The 23,300-nt window shown below is 34.7% G+C and overlaps 1 protein-coding gene across 6 annotated transcripts in view; it reads left to right on the forward strand.

The window, feature by feature from the left end:
* The window catches only part of TMEM161B (transmembrane protein 161B), a 69,724-nt gene that overhangs the window by 44,178 nt on the left and 2,246 nt on the right, over positions 1–23,300 (forward strand). For 5 of the 6 annotated variants that reach the window (XM_082836056.1, XM_082836053.1, XM_082836055.1 and 2 more), the window contains 6 exons: positions 13,151–13,302; positions 13,763–13,823; positions 14,321–14,461; positions 17,911–18,024; positions 22,003–22,177; positions 23,177–23,273. In XM_082836056.1, the coding sequence (XP_082692182.1) occupies positions 13,151–13,302; positions 13,763–13,823; positions 14,321–14,461; positions 17,911–18,024; positions 22,003–22,177; positions 23,177–23,273 (740 nt within the window). The remainder of the gene's footprint in view (positions 1–13,150; positions 13,303–13,762; positions 13,824–14,320; positions 14,462–17,910; positions 18,025–22,002; positions 22,178–23,176; positions 23,274–23,300) is intronic. The other variant, XM_082836057.1, reaches the window with a different exon arrangement.

The following is a 23,300-nucleotide window of genomic DNA, read 5'->3' on the forward strand; positions in this document are numbered from 1 at the left end:
TCAGTGTTGTACTTATTCAAGAGCAGATTAAATTCAAGTATTTAAAATATTACTATTTAGTTCTATAGTATTAAATATATGAAAATATCAGTCAGAATAAAGACCATCCCTAGACATCATCATATGAAACACACTAAAAATATTTTAACTTGATAATTAGCACTAGCTGAATGTATGTCTTGCTACTTTTTTCGTACTTTGAGTGTTTATGTTCTCTGAAATATTGTTTATTATGGAATATTCTCATTTTTGCTTCATTCTCTTCATGGTTTGTAGCTATGATATATTTGTGTAGAAACGTGTATCTTGATACCCAGTTTTATTTAATGTGATACAGCCCTTAATACCTACTTACCAGAGAAATTAGAAAAACGTACTTCTTAATAACTACTCAAATTATTGTTTATGTGAATAAATTTTTATCTTTCATTTCACTCAGTAATGCCTAATAATATGAGAGCAGAGGTCCCAAACAGTCTTCAGCACTGAACTGGCTCTGCTTAGTTTTAAGTAGCACACTCGTGAAAGGCACCAAACAATAGCATCCCTGTGGGAATCTAGTAGCTGGCTGTCTCTCCATCCCAGAGAAGACAGAAACTGGTGAAGGGCTTTATAATCCAAGCTATTTTCTGCCAACTTTGACCCTCCACAAAGGGGGTAGAGAAGAAGAAGGAAAGTAGAATTGTGTGTATGATTTTCTTTCGAACTTGTAGCATGTGAGAAAATGACCTGCTGCCTTCAGTGGCGTGCAGGAAACCAGAATTAAATGCCAGATATCCAGATGAACACCAAGGAAGAGTCTGTTAATAGCCTATCTTTTATCTTAGTTATAACATATCTGGTATGCCTTTCACACCCTTTGAACAGTCTAGGTGCAGTGACCTCTGTCTGGCTTCTCTTTATTTTCTTATTGTATGTGCCTACTTATTAGTCAAACACATGTCTCCATTGATTACATAGGACAATGGCTCCACTTAATTCCAGAGTCACACATACATCAGTTGACTCAGAAATTCTCTGCAGTTGTTACTGATGAAATGTCCTTTGTTAAAATGGTCCCCAAATTAGACACATATAACGTAAATAATTGGTTCACTTCAAAGTGAGGAAGAAAATGGTTTTATTTTTGTGGTCATTTTCCCCATCAGTTTTATTTGACATTCTTGTGTTGGACAACAGTTACAATTTTTACATAATCTTGAAAGTTTTAAAAGCACAAGAATGATTTTTTAAAACATGTGACACTAAAATCTTGAACCCTGGAACCTAAAACTGACCCATCATCCCTTGTCATCAGCTCTGCTTTCTGCTTCAGCTGAGTTGTACATGCATCTAAGCTATGACTCCTGCTTCCAGTCTTACTCCTAAACCCATAAAAATTCTCAGCGTACTCCCTTGCCCATTTGTAATTCTAACCACCTATTTGTCCAAGTCTGTGTGTTCCGGTTCCACTTATGCCAAGTTACATGGTATGTAGCAGGTAAGGGGTAAAGAAAGCCTTATAATGAGGATGGAGGGGTTGTAGTAATTGTCTTTCCTGTATGATGGCCCATAACATCTTAGAGTCACTGGAGAAATGTCTACTGATTTCCTAATATGAAGCATGTAATTTTCATTTATGAATAAAGAAAAGTAAAAAGGTAAAAACGGTGCTTGCAAAAAGTCCAGAGGTCCTTTGGTGGAAGTAAAACTTTTAAAAATTAAAATATTCTACAATTGATGGATTTCTTTTAAAAAAAGAACCTTTTCTTATGAATAAGCTGTATCGTAGAGTAATATTGAGTCAATTACGTGAATTTGAGTGAGAAGAAAGCTATTCTACAAAGAATGATAAAGCTTCTCAGTAGTCCTATTATATTTGGTTAAAGGACTGGATCATTAGTCACATTTCCACAGTGCTTGTATTTTACAATGTGGATGGTTTAAGGTACAAAACCCTATTATGTATGTTTTTAAGGCTATGTTTTAAAATTTTAATTTGTCTTGGTTGCCAGACATGCAAATTTTATACAAAGCAAAAAGTTTTGAATGGTTTAAATTGAAATAAATTCTTAGGTTTTCTGTGTTAAATATTCAGTTCTATATGTAGATTTGTAAATTAAAGGTCTACAAATTAAATGCTGTATTTGTTTGCTCTAAGAAATAACAGCAAAGTAGTACAACTTAGTCACCTCTTCTGAATTCCTTAAACGATTCTAAATTACTGTATTCTTTACAAAAATGTTCTGCTTTAGATTAATAAGAAAAATGAAACACTAAACCCTGAAGTGAACTGCATAAGATATCATGTTTCCTAGTGAGAAGGGAACAGAGTCAAAGCTATTGAATTTGAGCCAAGGTACTTTTTTTGTCTTGGAAATTTGTACATAGCGTGTTGTGTCAAAACTTGATTCTTTAACAAACTTTTGGAGATCTTCTGTGACATTAGTGCTGTCAGATTATTCACCTTTCAGGTCAGAAACCTAGCGTTACATAGAGAACTTACATGGGAGATAGGACTTTTTCTGTTTATTAATATATAGTTAAGTATGACTTTTTTTTTTAGCTAGGAAATGATAATTTTCCTTCTGAATCTAAAAATGTAAGTGTAAGTTTGATCGTTTTGCTCTATTTTAATCAGAAGATTAATTAATAGTTTTTTGTTTGTTTGCTTTTATTTTTTAATAAAGCCTTTGTTTTTATGCTTTCAAAAATCTTTGGCCATCATTTCTTTCCATAATCTGGTTAGGTTGAGGCTGGCTGTAAGCTGTTTTGTGGGATGGATTTTAAAGTTGCATAGTAGTTTTTGGCTTATATCTGGGAGAATTTTAACTAAAATAAAGTAATCGAACCTTCACCTCCAAGAAAACATGAAAAAATGTTTTAGTTAAAAATTACCCAAATTTTGTTTTGTTTTTTTAACATTTGAAGACAGGATCAGATTATTTTGACAAGGATTTTAGTTGGTAACTCATAAGAATTACTTTATTGTTAGTTTTTAATGTCCATTCTGTAGCAGATTCTTGGTATAGTTTCTAGGTTTCTCTTCAGCAAAGTTTAAGAATGCAAAGTTTAATGTTTTGAGTATTTCATTTGCCTTTTCTTATGGAAAACTAGATGTGTTAGGTTTAATCATTTGAATAGGAAAAAAGTTAGGGTTTTTTTTTTTTGTTAGTGGTCACAAAAACAATATAATTTTTCACATATTAGAAAACTTGCAGTTTACATGGAAATTGCTTAGTTGAGTGGAAACGTGATCTATTTTAAAAAGGTAATTATACATTTTGTGAAAAAATTTTGAAAAACGTCTGTGAAACCTCTGTTTATTCCTTAGGTTACTATACACTAGATATGTATATTGGGAAAATAATTGGGAACATTTCTTATCAGAATACGATTTCTTTGTATTTCTTTCCTTCTCAAAAGAGTATTTATAAAATATCTTTGAATAATTTCAAGATGTTACAGTGTAGAAGACATTTTCTTAATATGAAAATTGGGTCTTTAAAGCAATGTAAGTATAAATTATGTTAAAACATCGTAGTACTTTGACACGTATATGTTATTAAAGTTGTTATCCTAGTTGAGGGAAACTTGCCATTTTTAGAACTAAAAATTAAGCCTGTTCACTATTTCAAAGCTCTTATCTCCAGCTCAAAGATAAATATATTTAAAATACTTCCTACCGTGTAAATCTTCCTACCTGTCCTTGATTTTTCTTTTCTGTTGTAATTTTTGTATCTATAAATTTTGGGCTAATTCCAGTTGTGAAATACATTGACATTAAATTAGAACATTAAAAATGTCAGCCACATGGCAGAAAAAAATATATTTCCTCCCTAACATTCTCTTTATTTCAGGGGTTGAGATTTTATAATATAAAGCAAAATAAGCTAGCACCAAAGTAGGTGGCCCGTTTAGCTAGGACTGAGGGGTTAATTAACAAGGGGGAAAATTATTAACGGAAAAGAAAATGACTATTTGCATCAATGGTTTTGCATTTATAGTTTTGAATATTTACTAATATATTCTTTATGAAAGTCTAATGTACAGGATGATCTATGAAAGTAATAATAGCAAGATAAAAGTAAGGAGAAGCATTTACTCAAGTGAAGGTACTTGGCCATTATTTCCATTGTCATAAGTAAATAAATGTTATATTTTTACCTAGTACGTGTTTTTTGTTATACATGTACTGATAGAAGCCTAATTTTGGTATTATAATGTTATTTACATTATTGAGTTGTATTTGTGTACAAAAGGGTTAAAAATAACTATATCTAATTTGCTTGTAAATTGTGGACAATTAGTGAAGAAAGATCAGATCAAAGGAAATAGCTCTTAGAGAAATTTTATTTTGAAAGCCATTTCTATAGTATTTCATGTGTAGTTTATTATTTATTTTTCTATATGAATAACTTATTGTTAATAAGCATACTCATGGGATTAGAGAATAAAAGGATGTTTCTTCCTTATTTAGAAACAATCTGTTATATAAGTACTCGAGAAATTTGATAAGTATCTCAACCAGAACCTTTGTTAATCTCTTAGCTAGTACAGAAAGTCTCTATAAGTGATCTCAAAAGAAAGTTACCACAGTTGTTAGTGAGGAACTAAATGTGGTACCATAATGTAGTTATTTCTCCTGTCTCTTTAAAAAAAAAAAAGCCAGATTTATATTCTGATATGTCTCATGCTAACAAAAGTCTGCTTTTTAGGAGATTTTTGTTTAGTCTACTACCATGTACTACTGTTTGGGTCTGTTATGTATTAATTGAATAAAATACACATTGCTCTAAAAATTTGGTAGGATAAGCAGTTGAGTTTTGAATTGAAATATAATGAAGCATCTACAAAATAAAATCCGAGAATAGACTTCAGTTGGTTCAGCAAATCTTTGTGTAACTCTTGGCCAGTTTCTTCTTGACCAGGAATGAACTGTTAAGGGTTGTTGCTGGAAAATACTCAGATTTTTTTCTTATTTTGTAGGGAATGTATAGCTGTTAGAAAAGCTGCCTATTTACTTCTCTATAAAATAGATCAAATACTTGTTGTGTTCTGTCCTGGGTGTATGTCACATCTTTGCCAGTGAAAGACTTAGACTGTATTGAAATCTTAAGGTTTTTATGATCATAGTGTTTAACAAGCATGGGAAACTTTTCTAACAGTTGGTTAATGTTAATCATCATTAACATTTTACTATTTTAATTCATAGGACATGGAAATAATCTCAGTGCATATGTGTTTTACACTGTGAATTTGTGTGTAGTTTAGGTTCTGTTAAACTCTAGGACATAATGTACTTTCTTCCAGAGTGGGGGTACATTGTAGATCAAGATTTTATTAAAATCTAGATTGAATCTTCCAAAATGTTAACTTTTATTAAATACTATATATACATTGTTTATAGAGACAAAAAGTTCTAAAAGTGTTGTATTAAAAACCAAAAGTCCCTTACCTTCTTGCCACTTCTTCTGGTCCTGTTTTAGCTGTTTATTCAGGCTTTAAAATTTTTTTCATATTTCTACATATAATGCTTATACTACTGACACTTAATTCATCACTTGTAATAGTTGAGGATTTTTCTTAAACTTTAAACTGTCATCCTGTGTTTTCTCTTTTTTATGTTCTTAATATAGTTACTTTACAATTTTTGCTGAAATCAGTTCAGTGATTTTTAAATATTTATTTTATTTATTTATATTGGCTGCATTGGGTCTTCGTTGCTGCTTCTTTCTCTAGTTGCGGCAAGTGGGGGCTACTCTGTTGCGGTGCACGGGCTTCTCATTGCAGTGGCTTCTCTTATTGCGGAGCATGGGCTCTAGGTGCTCGGGCTTCAGTAATTGTGGCGCACAGGCTCTAGAGCGCAGGCTCTAGAGCACAGGCTCAGTAGTTGTGGCGCACGGGCTTAGTTGCTCCGCGCCATGTGGGATCTTCCCGGGCCAGGGCTCGAACCCGTGTCCCCTGCATTGGCAGGCGGATTCTTAACCACTGCGCCACCAGGGAAGCCCTCTGATTATTATACCTATATAAATATTGTTCATATGTGAGCATTATAAGGTATTATGTCTTCTTTTGCAGTTTTTTTCATTAATTAATTTTTTAAAATTTACTTACTTTTCTGTGTGTTTATTATTAATTCCACTAGCTTTTCAATATAGTTATTTCACAACGTCACTTATAATTTGTATTAGTTCCTCTTCCGTCCCACCCCCCACCCCCATAGAGAAACCCTTCCCAAAGACCTCTGTTCTCTGGCTTTTATCTGAACTGGTTGAACTTTTGGCTTGCTACACAACTGTCATCCTGGGACTTATTTTTGTTGTCATCCTAGGAATTCCCTTTGCCTTTCTCCCAAGTTTAATTTGCCATTTCTAGGAATCAGTGTTTTTCTCTTTCTTGGTTTGTTCGAATGTTTTGGTGGAGCTTTTTGCGCATGTGAGGTAACCAGTTTTAGACTTTGCAGTTTTGGAAGTGTCTTAATTCTTTGCTCTCATTTATTTAATTGATATTTTGGTTGAATAGTGAATTCTGGGTTGTCAGTATTTTTCTTCGTAATTTTGCAGACATTGCTCCATTGTCCTCAGTGTCAAAAGTTGCTGTTAAGAAGTACAGTGTCATGATGTTTAATCTTTTGCATATGACTTGTTTTGCTTTATTTTTCTTTTCAGGAGGTTTTTACAGTCTTCTCTTTATTTGTCTGGTTTTTGAAGGTTTATGATCATGTGCCTTTTTGAGAATCTTTTTTCATTATTTGTGCTGGGCTTTTGGTAGGCTCTTTGAATTTGGAAACTTCAAGTTTGGAAATTATCTTGTACTATGTCTCTGATAGTTTTTTCCCTTCTGTAATCATCCCATCCCCTGTTCTGTTTCTCCCTCTCACTTTTGTTAGTCGGATATTGTGCCTCCTGGATTGATCATTTCATCACCCTTTCTGCTTTCTTATATCTGTGTCACACTACAGTTCAAGGTAGCTTGTATACTTGGCAAGTGAGTTATAGTAGTAAGTGCTGCGAGTTCAAAAGAGGAAGGGAATGGTCTGGGCAGAAGAGGTAAATGGTAAGCTTCGTGAAGGATGTGGAGCTTGAGCTGAGCCTTTGATTAGCTAGAGGGAAGGGAAGAGGGTAGTTCAGGTAATAAGTTATGATCCAAGACAGTATAACTGTTACATTTAGGCAACGGTAAATACGCTGTTCTGATTTAAGTGGAGGTTTGGGGACTATTGAATGAAAGCTTGAACATATGGGCGTAGTTAGATCATAGTATTACATATCAGAATATTGTTTGTGTGTTTACACTGTGGGTTATGGGAAGGTTTTGTTCCAACATAGAGCTCAATAAGTAGTTGGTTTTAAGATTTATCTACTCTTCAGTATGAATTCAAGATGTAGGCATTATAACCTGGGTTTGGTTGCATCTAATTTTGTTTTTTTTTTTTCCTTTAATGTTGACATATTTTGTAATTTATATAATAAATCTGTGGTAACAAAATTTGGCAGTAGGTATAATCTTTGAAAAATTTCATTTTGGTCATTTGATACCACTTTTGGCTAAAGGTGTTATTTTGCTTTTTAGTGTAAGTGAAGGAGTTGGAAATTGTATCTTTATAGACGCTAGTATCCATTTTCAGTAAAAAGAAGCACTGTTTTTCCAACCTGGGCTTGGGGCCCTCAGGCAATGAGAGAGATCATAGCTAAATCTCAAAAGCATTTCATTTGTGGTTTTGGAGTTTTTATGTTTTGTTTTTAAATCTTTTTCCTTTTTCCTTGTTATCTCCTAATATGTAAGCTCTTCGTTAGAATGCCAAGAAAGAGATGGACCTGTAGTGTTTGATAGTAGTAAAATGAACTACTAGCTTTGTTTCTTTTATTTTTAAGTTTCAGAGAAGAGATAGATGAGTAAGGAGCATGGGATTCAGAATATTCTGGAGAGAAAAGTTTGAGCATCTGTATTCTAGAATCTTATCACCACTCTTAAAACAGTGTTTCGTGTTTCATAAAACTGCATCGTGAGTGTTGAAAGTTAGATGAAGTTTCTTTTAAGACTTGTAAAATTGTTTTTAACTTGCTGTCTTAGAAAACTTGGTACTCTACTTCATTATAAGAAAAGCTGCTATTTGCATGGGGAAAAGCTCCAGTAGTCCTCTTTATTTAAAAATCAGATTTTTTTCTGTTATTTGCTTTTGTATTGTTTACACTTAACCTGGCTTAACTCTTACTGAAGTGATTAATATCACTTATTAATCATAAATATAATTAGGTTATGCTTTTAAAATTACATAATTTTAAAAATAATTGTATTATAGATTCTTATAATGCTGTTCTCTCCTATAAGGAGAAGTTCAGAAGATTAACCAGGGAAGTCTTAACTTTGTAGTTTTTCTTTATTAATTGAACTACTAAAAAAATTATTCGTAATGTAAATTTAAACTACAATGTGTTTATTACTTTGGTTAATTAGAAAACTCTTCCAAGAGCTTAGTTTATGCAAGATGGTTTAGAGTTATGCTTTGTAACCTTTTTTTTTTTTTTCCTACCTGCACACACAGCTGACTCCTCTCAGAGGCATCTTTCATTACAAACAATATATCTTCACCCAGGTTAATGGGATGGGTGTATGCTGATGGTGGGGCAGGTCCTGCCTTTATCTCCCCTAGCTGGAGCCTGTTGATTATTGTCAGAGTTCTGACCTGGATACATAGTCTTCTCAGTTTTTTTTCCCTGTAAAGTCTTTTTACTTTAAGCAACTGTAGACTACCAGTGTCTTTGATGTGAGAGCATAAATGCAAAAAGTCTGAAATAAATGATATTCTTACAGAGAAGGAGGAGAAAATAGTGGTAGGATATATGCAATGATAAAGTTATAGAAAAGTTTAAAAAATTCACATCACATCTTAAAATGACATGGAAACTAAATGTGCTTTGTTAAACCCCCATCAATCATTGAAATTGACATCCTATCAATTTGACAGCCCTACTTAAGCTTAATATAACAAAATCATGCCAACTTCTGCAGTGATGTAGTATAGTCTTATTGCTTATAAATGATTTAGTAGTTGTTAGCCAAAATAGGAAGAGGATTGACAACTATGTTTAGGGAAAACTTGAACAATAATGTTAGGTGATTTTAGAAAGAATTTCGAAGGAATAAGACATGGAAATACCACAAAATTCTTCATTATAAAGTAAGAACTGGAGTGTAAATATTACTCTTTAAATTCTTACTATAATTTGCAAAGACTGTTGGTTTTACAGATATATAAGAATTGAGGATTTATTTCCCTTGTTGTAAAATAATTTAGCTTCCCTTTTCCCCTGATGTTCAATATCATAGAAAAACTGACATCTATTATTATGTGGATTAGCTCTTTTACTTCAGTAGAGTTTCAGATATCTGCGTATTGCAGTACTCTATAACCAGAGTACTGCAGAGTTAAATTGAGCAAGATAACCTTGGGTCAGGGTGCTGAGTATTTGGTGGAGGAAATAATGTAAACCAGTGGCATTTCCATGTTTATTAGTTTTAATTTTTACATTAGAGCAGTAATTTGTTAATAAGAACATACTGCATAGCACAGGGAACTCTATTCAGTACTCTGTAATGACCAATATGGGAATAGAATCTAAAAAAGAGTGGATATATGTATATGTATAACTCACTTTGCTGTACACCTGAAAGACACATTGTAAATCAACTATACTCCAATAAAAAAATTAATTAAAAAAGAAGTAATTTGTTCAAATACTTGACTGTGTAACCTGAGTTATGGTGAATATAAGAAGACATTCATTTTTATTTTTTTCAACTATATGGATTTTTTAAAAATTTAATTTATTTTTGGCTGTGTTGGGTCTTCGTTGCTGTGCGCGGGCTTTCTCTGGTTGCAGCGAGCGGGGGCTACTCTTCGTTGTGGTGCGCAGGCTTCTCATTGTGGGGGCTTCTCTTGTTGAGGAGCATGGGCTCTAGGCTCGTGGGCTCAGTAGTTGTGGCTTGTGGGCTCTAGAGCACAGCCTCAGTAGTTGTGGCGCATGGTCTTAGTTGCTCCATGGCATGTGGGATCTTCCCGGGCCAGGGCTCGAACCCGTGTCCCCTGCATTGGCAGGTGGATTCTTAACCACTGTGTCACCAGGGAAGCCCCAACTATATGGATTTTTAATTTCCAAATCTCTTAAAAAAGATAGTTCTCTCTAAACGTAATAACAAAGGTATTGATTTTTAAAAAATTTTCATTGGAGTATAGTTGATTTAAGAAGACATTTAGAATCAAAGTAACATGCCTGGTAAATGTCTTCAGGTGTATGCCTAAGTTCTATAGTATTTCTGGTTATATGGATCCTAAAGCATGTATTTGTTATAGAAAATATGAAAACATGCAGAGGTCTTTTTAATCAAAAACTTAATAGGGTATCATCTAGCTTTTCATGATCTGGTTTTGTTTGTCTTAAAAGGAAATCAGGTACTTAATTTATAGAATGTAGCATTATAAGTAATATTATAGTAGTCTGTAAAGAAATATATTAAGAAGTTGAAATAAATTCCTAATACAGCAATTTTTAGATTGTACCTTCACCTTGCATGTAGATTGTATTCTGAAATGCTTGGAAATAAAATAATCTTCTTTTTAGAGAAATAATGCTATAAATGGCATCTCCTTTCAGATTAGCCCATGAAAGTTCATTTGATCTATAATTAGCACACAGGACCACATTTTTTTCCAAAGAAAATAATTCTATTGCTAGTAAGTAATTAGGAAAATAAATTTTAGCGAGTATTTATCTTGAATCATGGAATTTGAGAAAGAGCAGAGAGGTTTGTGTGAAAGGGAAATTAGCTAGAGTGGGATTAATTGAGGTGAGAACAGTGAAAGGAAGGGGGATGATACTCATTGAAAAATGAGGTGCTTGACTAAAGGAGGTTAATAAAGACACTTCCCATCACACACTTCTGAGGGCCTCGTTGCCCCAGGAATAGGTGGATAAAAATGAGCTATTCTTATACTTCATTTTATTTTTTGACATTTAAAAGAGGGAACTATCTTCTAAATAAGCCTTAAGAAAACAAAGCCTAAGCCTTTATAAAACTTAGAACATCCTTTAAATTTATAACCCTGAGTGGTAAATAATTTTTATTTTTGTTATTACCACTGATAAAAACAGATCTTAGATTAAAACTTTTTCTATATTATTTTTTTACTTTGAGTATCTTATCCCAGAGAAAGAATTGTTTTTATCTCATTCTTCAAAAGGTCTATTTACCGTTAAAGCATAGAATTAATAGTTTCAGGTTACCTAAACTACCATGTAAAACATTATTTCTATGGCAAAATTTGTTCACTGATTGTTTGAGTACCTACTATGTGCCAGGCACTTCTTTTGGTACTCTAAGTAGTGCGCAAGAGACAAGAATCCTTGATATGGAGTTTACATTCTAGTAGAGATTTATTTCAAGTTGCATTTGAAAGATGCAAGAAAGTCATCTGTCTGTATTACCTTCATGTTGGCTTACTTAGGGTAGGTGCCCGTAAGCTTTAGAGCAGCTGGGACTCTACATTAATATCCAGTATCCTAGGTAGGATCTTAATAGAGACTGGGTAATAACTATATTAGCATATTTTAAATAGGCAGCAAAGGACATCTTCCTTTTAAAGAGAAAGGACGAGTGTCCTTATCCTTGCCCATCCATTCCTTAATAAGAATACTTCTGGGCTTCCCTGGTGGCGCAGTGGTTGAGAGTCCACCTGCCGCTGCAGGGGACACGGGTTCGTGCCCCGGTCCGGGAAGATCCCACATGCCGCGGAGCGGCTGCGCCGGTGAGCCATGGCCGCTGAGCCTGCGCGTCCGGAGCCTGTTGCTCCGCAACGGGAGACGCCACAACAGTGAGAGGCCCGCGTACCGCAAAAAAAAAAAAAAAAAAAGAATACTTCTGATTGTGAGGATGTTTGAACTATTTACTTCTGTCAAGGCAGCTCTATTTTGAAAATGCTTTCATGTGTTGCTGCTAACTACCACATAGCTTAGGTGCTGTATACAGTATCTTAGAGGCAGTATACTAAGTTGTTAGCTGAACATACTCTGGATCCAGACTGCCTAGATTTAAATCCCAACTGCCTCTGATCTAGCTGTGTGATCTTGAGCAAGCTATTTAACCTATCTGTGCCATAGTTTTTTAAAGTCTGGAAAAGTAATGATAATAGTTGGCTAATGTAAGGATGAAATGAGTTAATTGGTAATGCTTAGCACTTGGCAAATACTAAATGACAGCTGCTGTTACTTCCTATGCTTGATATATAATTAATGTAAAAGTTGCTTTTCTAGATTTTTTTGGCCAAGCACCTTATTTTGTTTGGTGGGTTTATGCTTTCAAGGAGAACAATTTGGTATAATGGAAATCTGGATTCTAGCTATGGATCATCCACTGATTTGCTCTTGATTTGATTAATTACTAAGGGGGGAAAGGCTCAGATAAAATAGTCTCTTTAGTACTTTCATATAAAATTTAAATATTTAAAAATAGGTGAGCATGTTGAGCCTTTGGTTGTTTTTGAGTACTCAACAGGAACTTGTTTAAAGTATTTTGTTTTATCATACTGTGAAATGCTGATCCTAGATGCTTATTTAGTTTTTGTGCCACAACTTACACATTGGCTATTAGTAATTCTCAAATTTTGAATTAGTGGATGATTTACAGATGATTCCTATGATGTGTGTTTAATTCTAAATATAAACAACTTGACAAATATACCCAATAAAAGGTAGTTCCCTAAGATAACTGGTACCTTGGCTTTTCTGAGAACTATTTCATAATAGTTTCACTGAGAACCTATTTCATAAAATTATTGTAATAACCTCCTAGTAAATTTGAGTTAGATAAAGTAGAAATACATTCTTTCCCTAATTACAGCTTAGTATGTGTATGTACACTTTTTATTAATTTAAAAATGTTATAAACTTCACTTAGATTTGCTTTGTTTTTATGTCTTATTTTCTGGAAGACTATTCAGATTTTCATTAGTTTTTCACTTACTTCCAAACGGCACTTTGTAGATAAGCATGTTGTAGCATCACAATGAATGTTGTAGTCAAATTTTATTGGAGTTCAGGCCCTGTAAAGATGGTTGTGTTTAAGTTCCACAAAGTTATTTGTGGTTTTTCCTGAACTTTTCCTTCTGCAGCAAAGTTCTATTTTCATTAACTACACACTATTTTAAAGTAGAAGATGGTGGTGAAAGATCAGTCTGTGTTACCTTTGGATTTTTTTTCTTTGTGAAAGCAATGGCAGTCTTGATTGTAACAGAAAACTATCTGGAATTTGGACTCGAAACAGGTAATAATTTCATATCTGTTAAGTTTTTAAAATTAGGTTTGAGGCGTATGTTCTGTAATGTTCTAAATAATTAACCTTTATTATTCTTAAGATCTTTTTTTTGTTTTTTTTTTAGCTAAGCTTTTGCTACCTTTTTCCAAAAATGCTGTTCCCTCCCCATTTTTTCCTTAAAGTTAAATAAGTTTCACCAATGCTAATGTTAGATAAAGATGCACACAGATAAAGATGCAAATTTTAATGCAAATTTTATGCATACTCATGGAATGTACAAATATCAAAGGGATGTTTTCAAAGACTATTTCTCCTAATAACTAAATTTTATTGCATTATGACATACTAATTAGCACATGAAAGAGCTATGCTCATCATTTCAAAATTTCAGATGTTCTGTTTTCTAGCATTTTATTTCCAAAGATTCTGTGTTACCCCTATGATAAGAGTAAATTTTTTCCCCCTACAGGGTTTACAAATTTTTCAGACAGTGCAATGCAGTTTCTCGAAAAGCAAGGTTTAGAATCTCAGTAAGTTTTTAATTATTATTCGGATTTAATTTTTTCCATTTTTGGTAAAATAGCATTTACTATAAGTGGTTCTTTGTTTTTAATCAGTGAAAGGAGTTCTTTTTTAAGTAGGACTGTCTCTTTTTTAGCAATATTCTTACTCATGTTTTTTGCATTTGTACAAAGTATCTTTTATAGAATTCTCATTTGAATTTGCTCTTATTTAACTTAATTCCTCTTCTACTAGAGATTAAATGAAATTTATGAATCACATGTTATTTTCTATGTTGAACATGTAGGTTAGATTGTTAAAACTGTGGCTTAAGAGATGTCTGATTTACTTTATACTTCATCAGAATCCTTTATGGATGATTGAATAAGAGCAGTCTTTGTAGGAGTTTACTTTGTTTGTATTACTGTTATTATTGTGGTTTGTAAAGTAATTGATTAGAAGAATGGAAATTTCTAGAAAGTTAACTTCAAAAGTTTATCAGCTTTTTTAAAAATTTTATTTTTAGGGGTCCTGTTTCAAAACTTACTTTCAAATTTTTCCTGGCTATTTTCTGTTCGCTCATTGGGGCTTTTTTGACATTTCCTGGATTACGGCTGGCTCAAATGCATCTGGATGCCCTGAATTTGGCAACAGAAAAAATTACACAGTAAGCGGAAAATGTACATAAGCACATGCAGATAAATATATGTTTTTCATCTTAATGAAGGTATATTATTGTAATGAAATCATAAATTATTGTATTGAAAATTAATAATCATTTGATGTCACACTTCTTCCTCTTTCTACTATAAGCAAGCTTCTTTCATTCACTTCTAAATTTTAAGTCCTATGTAAAAAAAACCCACTAAATTATTAAATTTCTCTTTTATCTGTTAAAATGGAAATATCAGTATTTATGTTAGTTCTTTTGAACTCAGAGATGAATGTTTATGATATTGTAATCTCTGCCACTGATCTAAGGATCTATGGAAATTTCTTTAAATCAGAATTTTTAAGTTAAAAATACTTATTTAAATTTCATATAAATAATTTTATTTAAATAATTTAATATTTTTTATTTAAAGTATTTTATTTAAAAATGTTTTGAAAGTAAATCTGTATACATAAGGAATGTTTGTTTTCCTTATATTATTGATCTGTTTGCAAGATTATTTTAGTTCGGGATGGCTAATACCGTACAGTGTTAAATATCATAGATTACTATTTTAGTTTTCAAATGGAGAAATCGTATTCGAATCTCTGCATGTTGTTCAGAGCCCATTTACTATCTTATTTGTGGTTGTCACAGATTTTTTGTTGTTGGTGGTGTGGACACCTTGGCAGAGTGACAGATTTTTATCTTCATTTCATATCCAGATCCAAATTTCCAAGTCCTCTTTTTGTTTTGCAGTAGAAGCCTAAGTTGAGAATATTCCATTTTGATATATGTATTTATAGTCATTAAGTTTCTCTGAGTAATCATATTTCCTAACATTTCTGCTCTTTAAAAGCCGATATTTAATGATGCTGATTCTCTAGTCTTTTCACATTCTTATCTCTTACCTATGTCATTTTCCTTTATTTTAATTTTGAAAGTTTTTTTGTGTTTTTCCTTACCTCCATTTTTCTTTATTTGCTTTGTGTGTGTATTTATTTATTCTCACCTCCCAGTACACACTCCTTCATCCCTTTTTTCCACTCCTTTTACTCAGCATGCTGTTGGCTACATCCTGCCTTTCTCCCACCATCCGTCTCTCTAATGGCTCCTTTTAAAACAAAACCTGATTCTCCCCCTCCTCTCTACACACACACTTCAGTCCACTAACCCCAGTGTTATGATTTAAATAAGCTGAAAGAGTGGGTGGAGGGGAGCCCTTCACCAGCTACTGAAACCGCTGTGGGCTGCTCCTTGATACTAGAGTGTTCCCTAGCAACACTGCATACCTAATACTGCTGCTTTCTTCCCCTGCACCCGATGGTTTACCCAGGCTGTGGGATGAAAGAATCACTTTATAAAAACATTTAAAGCATTTAGTGGTGGTTTGGGGTTGGGGATGGGGGTACATTTTAGTTTCCTTCTCAGTAAAATGTGGCTTCTTAAGATTTTTCCCTTTGGGAATTTGGAGTTTTATTTTCAGTGTATTGCAAACTCCCCAACCCCACGCCCCCCTGCCACACACACACACACACACACACACACACACCCACCTGCCCGGATGCAGTGTATTGCAAACTCCCCAACCCCACGCACCCCGCCACACACACACACACACACACACACACACACACACACACACACACACACACACACACACACACACACACCCCTGCCCGGATGCAGTGTATTGCAAACTCCCCAACCCCACGCACCCCGCCACACACACACACACACACACACACACACACACACACACACACACACACACACACACACCCCTGCCCGGATGCAGTGTATTGCAAACTCCCCAACCCCACGCACCCCGCCACACACACACACACACACACACACACACCCCTGCCCGGATGCAGTGTATTGCAAACTCCCCAACCCCACGCACCCCGCCACACACACACACACACACACACACACACACACACACACACACACACACACACACACACACCCCTGCCCGGATGCAGTGTATTGCAAACTCCCCAACCCCACGCACCCCGCCACACACACACACACACACACACACACACACACACACACACACACACACACACACACACCCCTGCCCGGATGCAGTGTATTGCAAACTCCCCAACCCCACGCACCCCGCCACACACACACACACACACACACACACACACACACACACACACACACACACACACACACACACACACACACCCCTGCCCGGATGCAGTGTATTGCAAACTCCCCAACCCCACGCCCCCCCGCCACACACACACACACACACCCCTACCTCTGCCCGGATACAGGGTGTGGGAAGCTAGTTTTGTTGTGAGAGCAGCATGACTGGCACAAAGAGCAGCATTCTCTTTACCCCCATGGCCAGGCAGTAGTACTTGTTTTAGTGCCAGAGCTTAGAACCAGAGTTCCACCTCTCCCTGTCAGGTGTTCATGGTTTCCTGATCTGGCCATTTGCTCACATAAATCACTTGCACTGTAGTGGTATTTTAAAGTGTGTGTGTGTGTGTGTGTGTGTGTGTGTGTGTGTATGTATTTTAAACCCTCCAGTTTAGCTCCCCCAGCATGGTTGGTAATAAAAGCAGTACATGGTAATAAAATAGTCTGAAGAATTTTGTCTTTCTGAAATAAGGACAGTCTTTACCAGTCATCTATCTCTGTAGGATACAAACTTGGGACAACAATTAACAATGACATTACATCTCACACCTGAAACCTTTTGCTGTATTGGGTATTTTGCCTTGTAGGAGAAATATAAATTTCCTTGGTTTTTATAGGATAGGGAAATTAATGTCAGGTATGTTCATAATGCTTCAGGAAGAAATAAAAATGTGAGTCATTTATGATTTTAACAATGTAATTAAGACCTTTTACATGTTCATTACATATTGAAAGTTTCCTCATTTATAAGTAAGTTGCTGCAGTAGCTTCCGTCTGCCATATGCCTTCTAGTGTTATGGACCTTGCTAATCACTGTCTCTTACTTGTAAATAATGAGAAGGCACTTTGTTTTAGCTGGACTGAAAAGTATCAAAAGATGACTCCTATACTGAAAATCCATTGGATTCATTGATTGTGCAAAGTTAGAGAATCATTTAAGTACCAGTGTATTAAATCAGGGATACAGTAGGAGATTGTTAAAGAACACTAGAATAGGAGTGAACAGATTTAGATTTTAGTGCTAGATCTCCTTCTAACCTGTAATATTGCCATGAGCAAGTCATTTAACTTTCCTCAATCTGAATGTTCTCTTCTGAACAATTAAAATAATGAGGTATTTTTACAAGGGCTCAAATCAGTGTTAAGTAGTAGTGATAAATATAAAATAATGGTGACAATAGTACCTTAATATAGAATACTGAAAATAAGTTCCTACCTTCATTTTTTAAGTCCCAAGGTTCTGTAGTTTATTAGTGTATTTTGTTTCTGGATTTTTATGTTTATTTCTTAAATACTTTCAGAACATTACTTCATATCAACTTCTTGGCACCTTTATTTATGGTTCTGCTCTGGGTAAAACCAATCACCAAAGACTACATTATGAACCCACCATTGGGTAAAGAAAGTGTCCCTTTGTAAGTATGGGTATTTGGGGGCTAATTTTTATTTCATTATATAATCAAAACTTTTCTAAAATGTTATTTACTGTGTTCACATTTTTTAATGATAACATTAGGACACTATTTTTAAAACATTAATAGAAATGTTTAAAAATATATTATAAAATAGAAACTATAGGTCATCATTTTACCTTTTGTGATCTTCATTAATGGTTTTGGATGATTATTACTCTGCACTAATATTATCTTGTACAGTTGTAAGTTTTTCTGCTTTTTTTAAGATACTACATTTCTCCTACTGTTAATTGTGAAAATTATGGAGGAAAAAATGAGTAGTATAAATGGAAATTCATATATTTAGCCCCTTAAGAGTTGTTAACATTTTCCATATTTGCTTCACTGTTTTTTGCTTTGTTTTTTGATGAGGTAGTTTTGCAAGTAAATTAGAGGCATAACATTTTTACCCCTAAGAACTTTAGTATGCATCTCTAAAAAATAAGGATATTTTTCTACATGACAATATTATCATCATAGCTATTAAAATTAAAAATAAAACCTTAACATTGTTATCAAATATTAGGTCGTATTTCCCCAATTAGACAACTGTATTTTAACAGAAGAAGGTAACATAGAAACAATTTATTAAAAGGCATTAATAACTATACTTGATATGTTAACTCATTAGCCTTATGGAACTATGTTAGAGTAATAAAAAGATTCAGGCAGAGCTGGTTCAAACCCCAGTTCTGATCCTCACTAAAACTGTCATTTGAGGGAGATTATTTTTCTTCACTGAACCTCTGTTTCCCCATCTGGAAAATGAAGATAATAGTATCCACCTCACAAGGTTATCATTGGAATTAAATGAAAGAACACATGTAATGCAACCAGCTGGAAGTAAGTGCTTAATAAATGTTCCTTTCACTGCTTTGCCTCATCAAAATTAAAATAGAAAATCTTGACTAGTCAATGATTCCACAGTATGCATTTTATATTATGTATTTCTTTTAGATCCTGGTACAAATTTGTCTTGAAGTGTAGAATCGGTGATGACCATGATTTTTTTTTTAACACCTAATCTTATTGAACTAAGAAAGTATACACTGAAGTCATAACATTTTTTCCCCCACACAAGTAAGCTTTAATGGTAATTTTAACTTGACAGGTTCACTGAGTATTTAAAAGTAATCCCAAGGATCGTAGGGTTCCAGACCAAATCTCAGATAAACTTTTAACCCACATCTTTGATGCTGAAAGCATTCCTAGTCCTTCCTTGAAGTGTGATCATGGAAGTTGGATTTTATGCTTCTGTAGTTATGTTTTCTGATTTTATATTTGCCTTAGTTTAATTAAGAAAACAAGGAAACTAGCATTTGTGACATATACCAGTTATTATGCTGGGTATTGATATTTTACATATTTTATCTCATTCATTCTTACAGTAATTCTCTACTTATAATCGCTGTTCTCATTCCATTTTATAGATGAAATAACAGACTCAGAGGTTAAATAATTTGGCTAAGGTTATTCAGCCAGATCTGGTGTATGTAAAGCATTTAGTAATTATACCAATATTCATTTCCCCACTTGTAGCCTACAAAACTATGTACAGATTAGTAGTGAATACTATGCTTAAAGGAAGTAGGAAGAAGGAATTTTCCCCTTGGTATGTTAAATTAACAGGAAAAATTTTGTTGCCCATGAAGACCTAGAGTCCTCTTCCTATAGCTTTATTTCCTTTGTCCCATTCCCTTTTCTGACCTTCATAAATGAAACAATTACAGTCATATCTCTGCTCCATTTTATTCTTTTTTTATTTGTCAGATCATTACATTAAGTGATTAGACAGGTGATTTTTAATTTTTGTTTAAACTCCAAAGTCCATGTTAGATTGAGAAAAAATGGCTGCCCGTCATCCCAGGTTCTTCGTCTGTCATGTGGATTAAAGGGTTTGTCAAAGGCCTTTATTTGTAGTCAGAAGCAAAAATGGATAGAATGCAGTTTCAATCTGGAAATATATTTAAACCCATCCACCCATGTGTTCTGCTTGGGCATCAAAAAAATAAAATGTGAGCAAGCAGAGTCCATATGTGTGTAACCTTGTGAGAAGAAAACCAGAAGAGAACATATATGGTGAACCCTAGAATGGCTTCAGGAATTTGGAGAAATTTCTTCTGCCTGTTCTTTACCTGTATATTTTGTCCCAGCTCAGACTCTTTCTTGAGATACCCCATCATTTCAACTTACCAAATCCTTATGAAGTTGGTTAAATAATCTGAGTTAGCAGTACTATTTAATTAGGGACTGTTATCTAAAATCCTGAACTCCTCATAAACAGAGCAGATATGTTTTGATTCACTGCCTTATACCATTCGCTTCATTTCTGTTATCTGTCTCCCTCAAAACATGCGTAATAGCTGTCTTCAGAATACTGCCAGTCAAGCCTCCTGGTTGTACCACACCAGGGAGCACAGTATTGTCTGTAAGCCCCTGGAAAGGTTCAGGGCTGTGGATGGTCTTGACTTTTGTGTACTGTCAGTCTCACATGACTGATACCTTAATCTCATTGTTCATTACAGTGTAAATGTATTGATAAAAAGTTATGCCTTGGGCTTCCCTGGTGGCGCAGTGGTTGAGAGTCCACCTGCCGATGCAGGGGACACGGGTTCATGCCCTGGTCCGGGAAGATCCCACATGCCACGGAGCGGCTGGGCCCGTGAGCCATGGCCCTGAGCCTGCGCGTCCGGAGCCTGCGCGTCCGGAGCCTGTGCGTCCGGAGCCCACGCGTCCGGAGCCTGTGCTCTGCAACGGGAGAGGCCACAACAGTGAGAGGCCCGCGTACCGCAAAAAAAAAAAAAAAAAAAAGTTATGCCTTTATGCTTCCTAACCAACAGTACATCTGTATTGGAGCTTTATGTCCATGTTCACTCATGACCTTGTAAAAAGGAAACCAAAAGAGAACCTACATAATAAAGCCTTTGTTCCATCCCTATTTTCCCTCCACTTCATAAATAGTTCAAACCAAACTATACACTTTCACATCTTCTCTGCCTTTTCTGTTTCCTGTACTGTTCTTCAACTTTATTTCCACGGGCAACTTCTGTATTGTAGTTTTAGTCCCTTTCCTAGGTGCTTACAATGGACAGAAGGAAGGGGTGATAATGGAGCCTAGTTTGGAGCAAAGTGTTGTAAGGTTTTTTATCTTTTTCCACTTGGTCTTCTTTATAGCCATCCATACTACCCTCATGGTCTTAAGAATTTGGGGGAGACGCCTATAAATTCCAGATCCTGTCTGGCAGATCACACATTTCACACATTTCAACAGTCACATATTAAGCGCCTGATGTGTGCTAGAGCTTTGAATAGAGTCAGGCATGGGGTAGGCATTATTTTCAAATTACAATGTTATCTTTTATCAAAGCAGAAACTGGACCCCAAAAGGACATCAGAATTTACCTCTTCTTTCTAAAGTCCTTTAGGGAACATCTGATTTTGTCAGTATATCAGAATTCTTGATCCCAATCAGGAATTCAGCAGAGTGAAAGATCCTACTCAGGTATTTATATAACCAAACAAAACTCTAGCCAGAAATAGATGGGTTGATAACTTGCTAGTTCCACAGGCAAGCTCCTCTGGTTTCCTTCCTTCTTTCTCATAGTCTCCAGTTTAAGAGCACCCAACTTCCCTTTTCGTTTTATAGCCGTTTCCCCCCCCCCATGGAGGAGCGTAGTTAGAGAAAAGAATCCCAAGTGTTGCTCTACTTTTTTCTGCTAGATTTATCTTGTACTGTTTTATTTCATGATACATTTATCTGTTAAGCAAGTGAAAGTATCATGCAGGTAAGTCTGTGGTAGAGTGGGATACTTTTTATATCTCCATCTGTAGCTAAGTCTAGATTTCCCTATATCTTAAATGATGAACATTAACACATATAACTAGCATGCTAGCATATTTTGGTCTTTGAGAGCACCATATCAACTTTTTGATCTGTAGAATGACAGAAGCTACATTCGATACTCTGCGACTCTGGTTAATAATCCTGCTGTGTGCTTTGCGGTTGGCCATGATGCGTAGTCACCTGCAAGCTTACTTAAACTTAGCCCAGAAATGTGTGGATCAGATGAAGAAAGAAGCAGGGCGAATAAGCACAGTTGAGCTTCAGAAAATGGTAAGTTTTATATTGCAGTCAAAATGAAAAATAGCAAATACTGAGTTGTAAATGACTATAAATAGATGGGATAATCTTAAACTGACATGTCAGAGACTCTGATCTGATTTTGGTGCTAGGTGAAGAAAGGATTTCAATTCCCTTCTTGCCTTAAGTACATTAAGTATCATACAGTTTGGGTTGCAAAGCTGTGGTATATCTACTTTTGGTAAATGGGACTCCCCTAATTGATTTGAAAGACATCACAATATATTGTATAGCCTTTATGACTTAAAGAGTAGGAAATATTAGTTTTAGTGACTAAATGTATTCCTTTTAACATTATTCCAAGTACTTGAACATGAAGCATAAAATTTAACTTAATGGGGATTCCAGAGAAGGAAGGTGCTAGGAATCCATCCACCATTATAATGGACTGGACCTATAACCTGATCGTGTCTTTTTGAAGAAATGTGGTGTTGGGTCCTCTGTTTTTTAATCTTGAAATTTCATTGTAAGAAGTATCTATCAAGATTCAAACAACTTTTTTTATGTTTTACCTTTCATGTATTTTCATACTTTGTAGTTTTACCTCAGTGGAATATAAATGGGGATTAATGTTTTTATTTATGCTCATATATGACGGTTCTTGTTATTTAGTTTGATATTTTAGGTGTCTGTCTTTAGAGATTTTAGCATTTTGTTTTATATGTGAAATAGTAAGTGAATATAAGCAATTTGAATTTTAGTGGTTTTGTTTCTCCAATTTGTATTAATCACTTAAATATTTTTAAGGAATTTATTTTAATATTTTCACATTTTAAAGAACCTTCGAACTGAGCCTTTCTGAAGTCAGTCTGGTGGCATTTATAATGAAGTACAAATTTATTACCATTTAGCTTTCTTCCCATGAAAGGATTATTCATCTCTTAAGCAATTCAGTTTGACAATTATATGAAAGTTTAATTCATTCATAACATGTCAACCGTGTTAGAAACTTAAGAATGTTGTTGGTTGCAGGTCGCTCGAGTCTTTTATTACCTTTGTGTCATTGCACTGCAGTATGTGGCTCCTCTGGTCATGCTGCTTCACACAACTCTGCTTTTGAAAACTCTAGGTAGGCATACCCTGACAACTGGGAAAC

Source organism: Leucopleurus acutus (assembly GCF_964270905.1).
Source record: "Leucopleurus acutus genome assembly, chromosome: 3".
NCBI classification, from domain to species: Eukaryota; Metazoa; Chordata; class Mammalia; order Artiodactyla; family Delphinidae; genus Leucopleurus; species Leucopleurus acutus.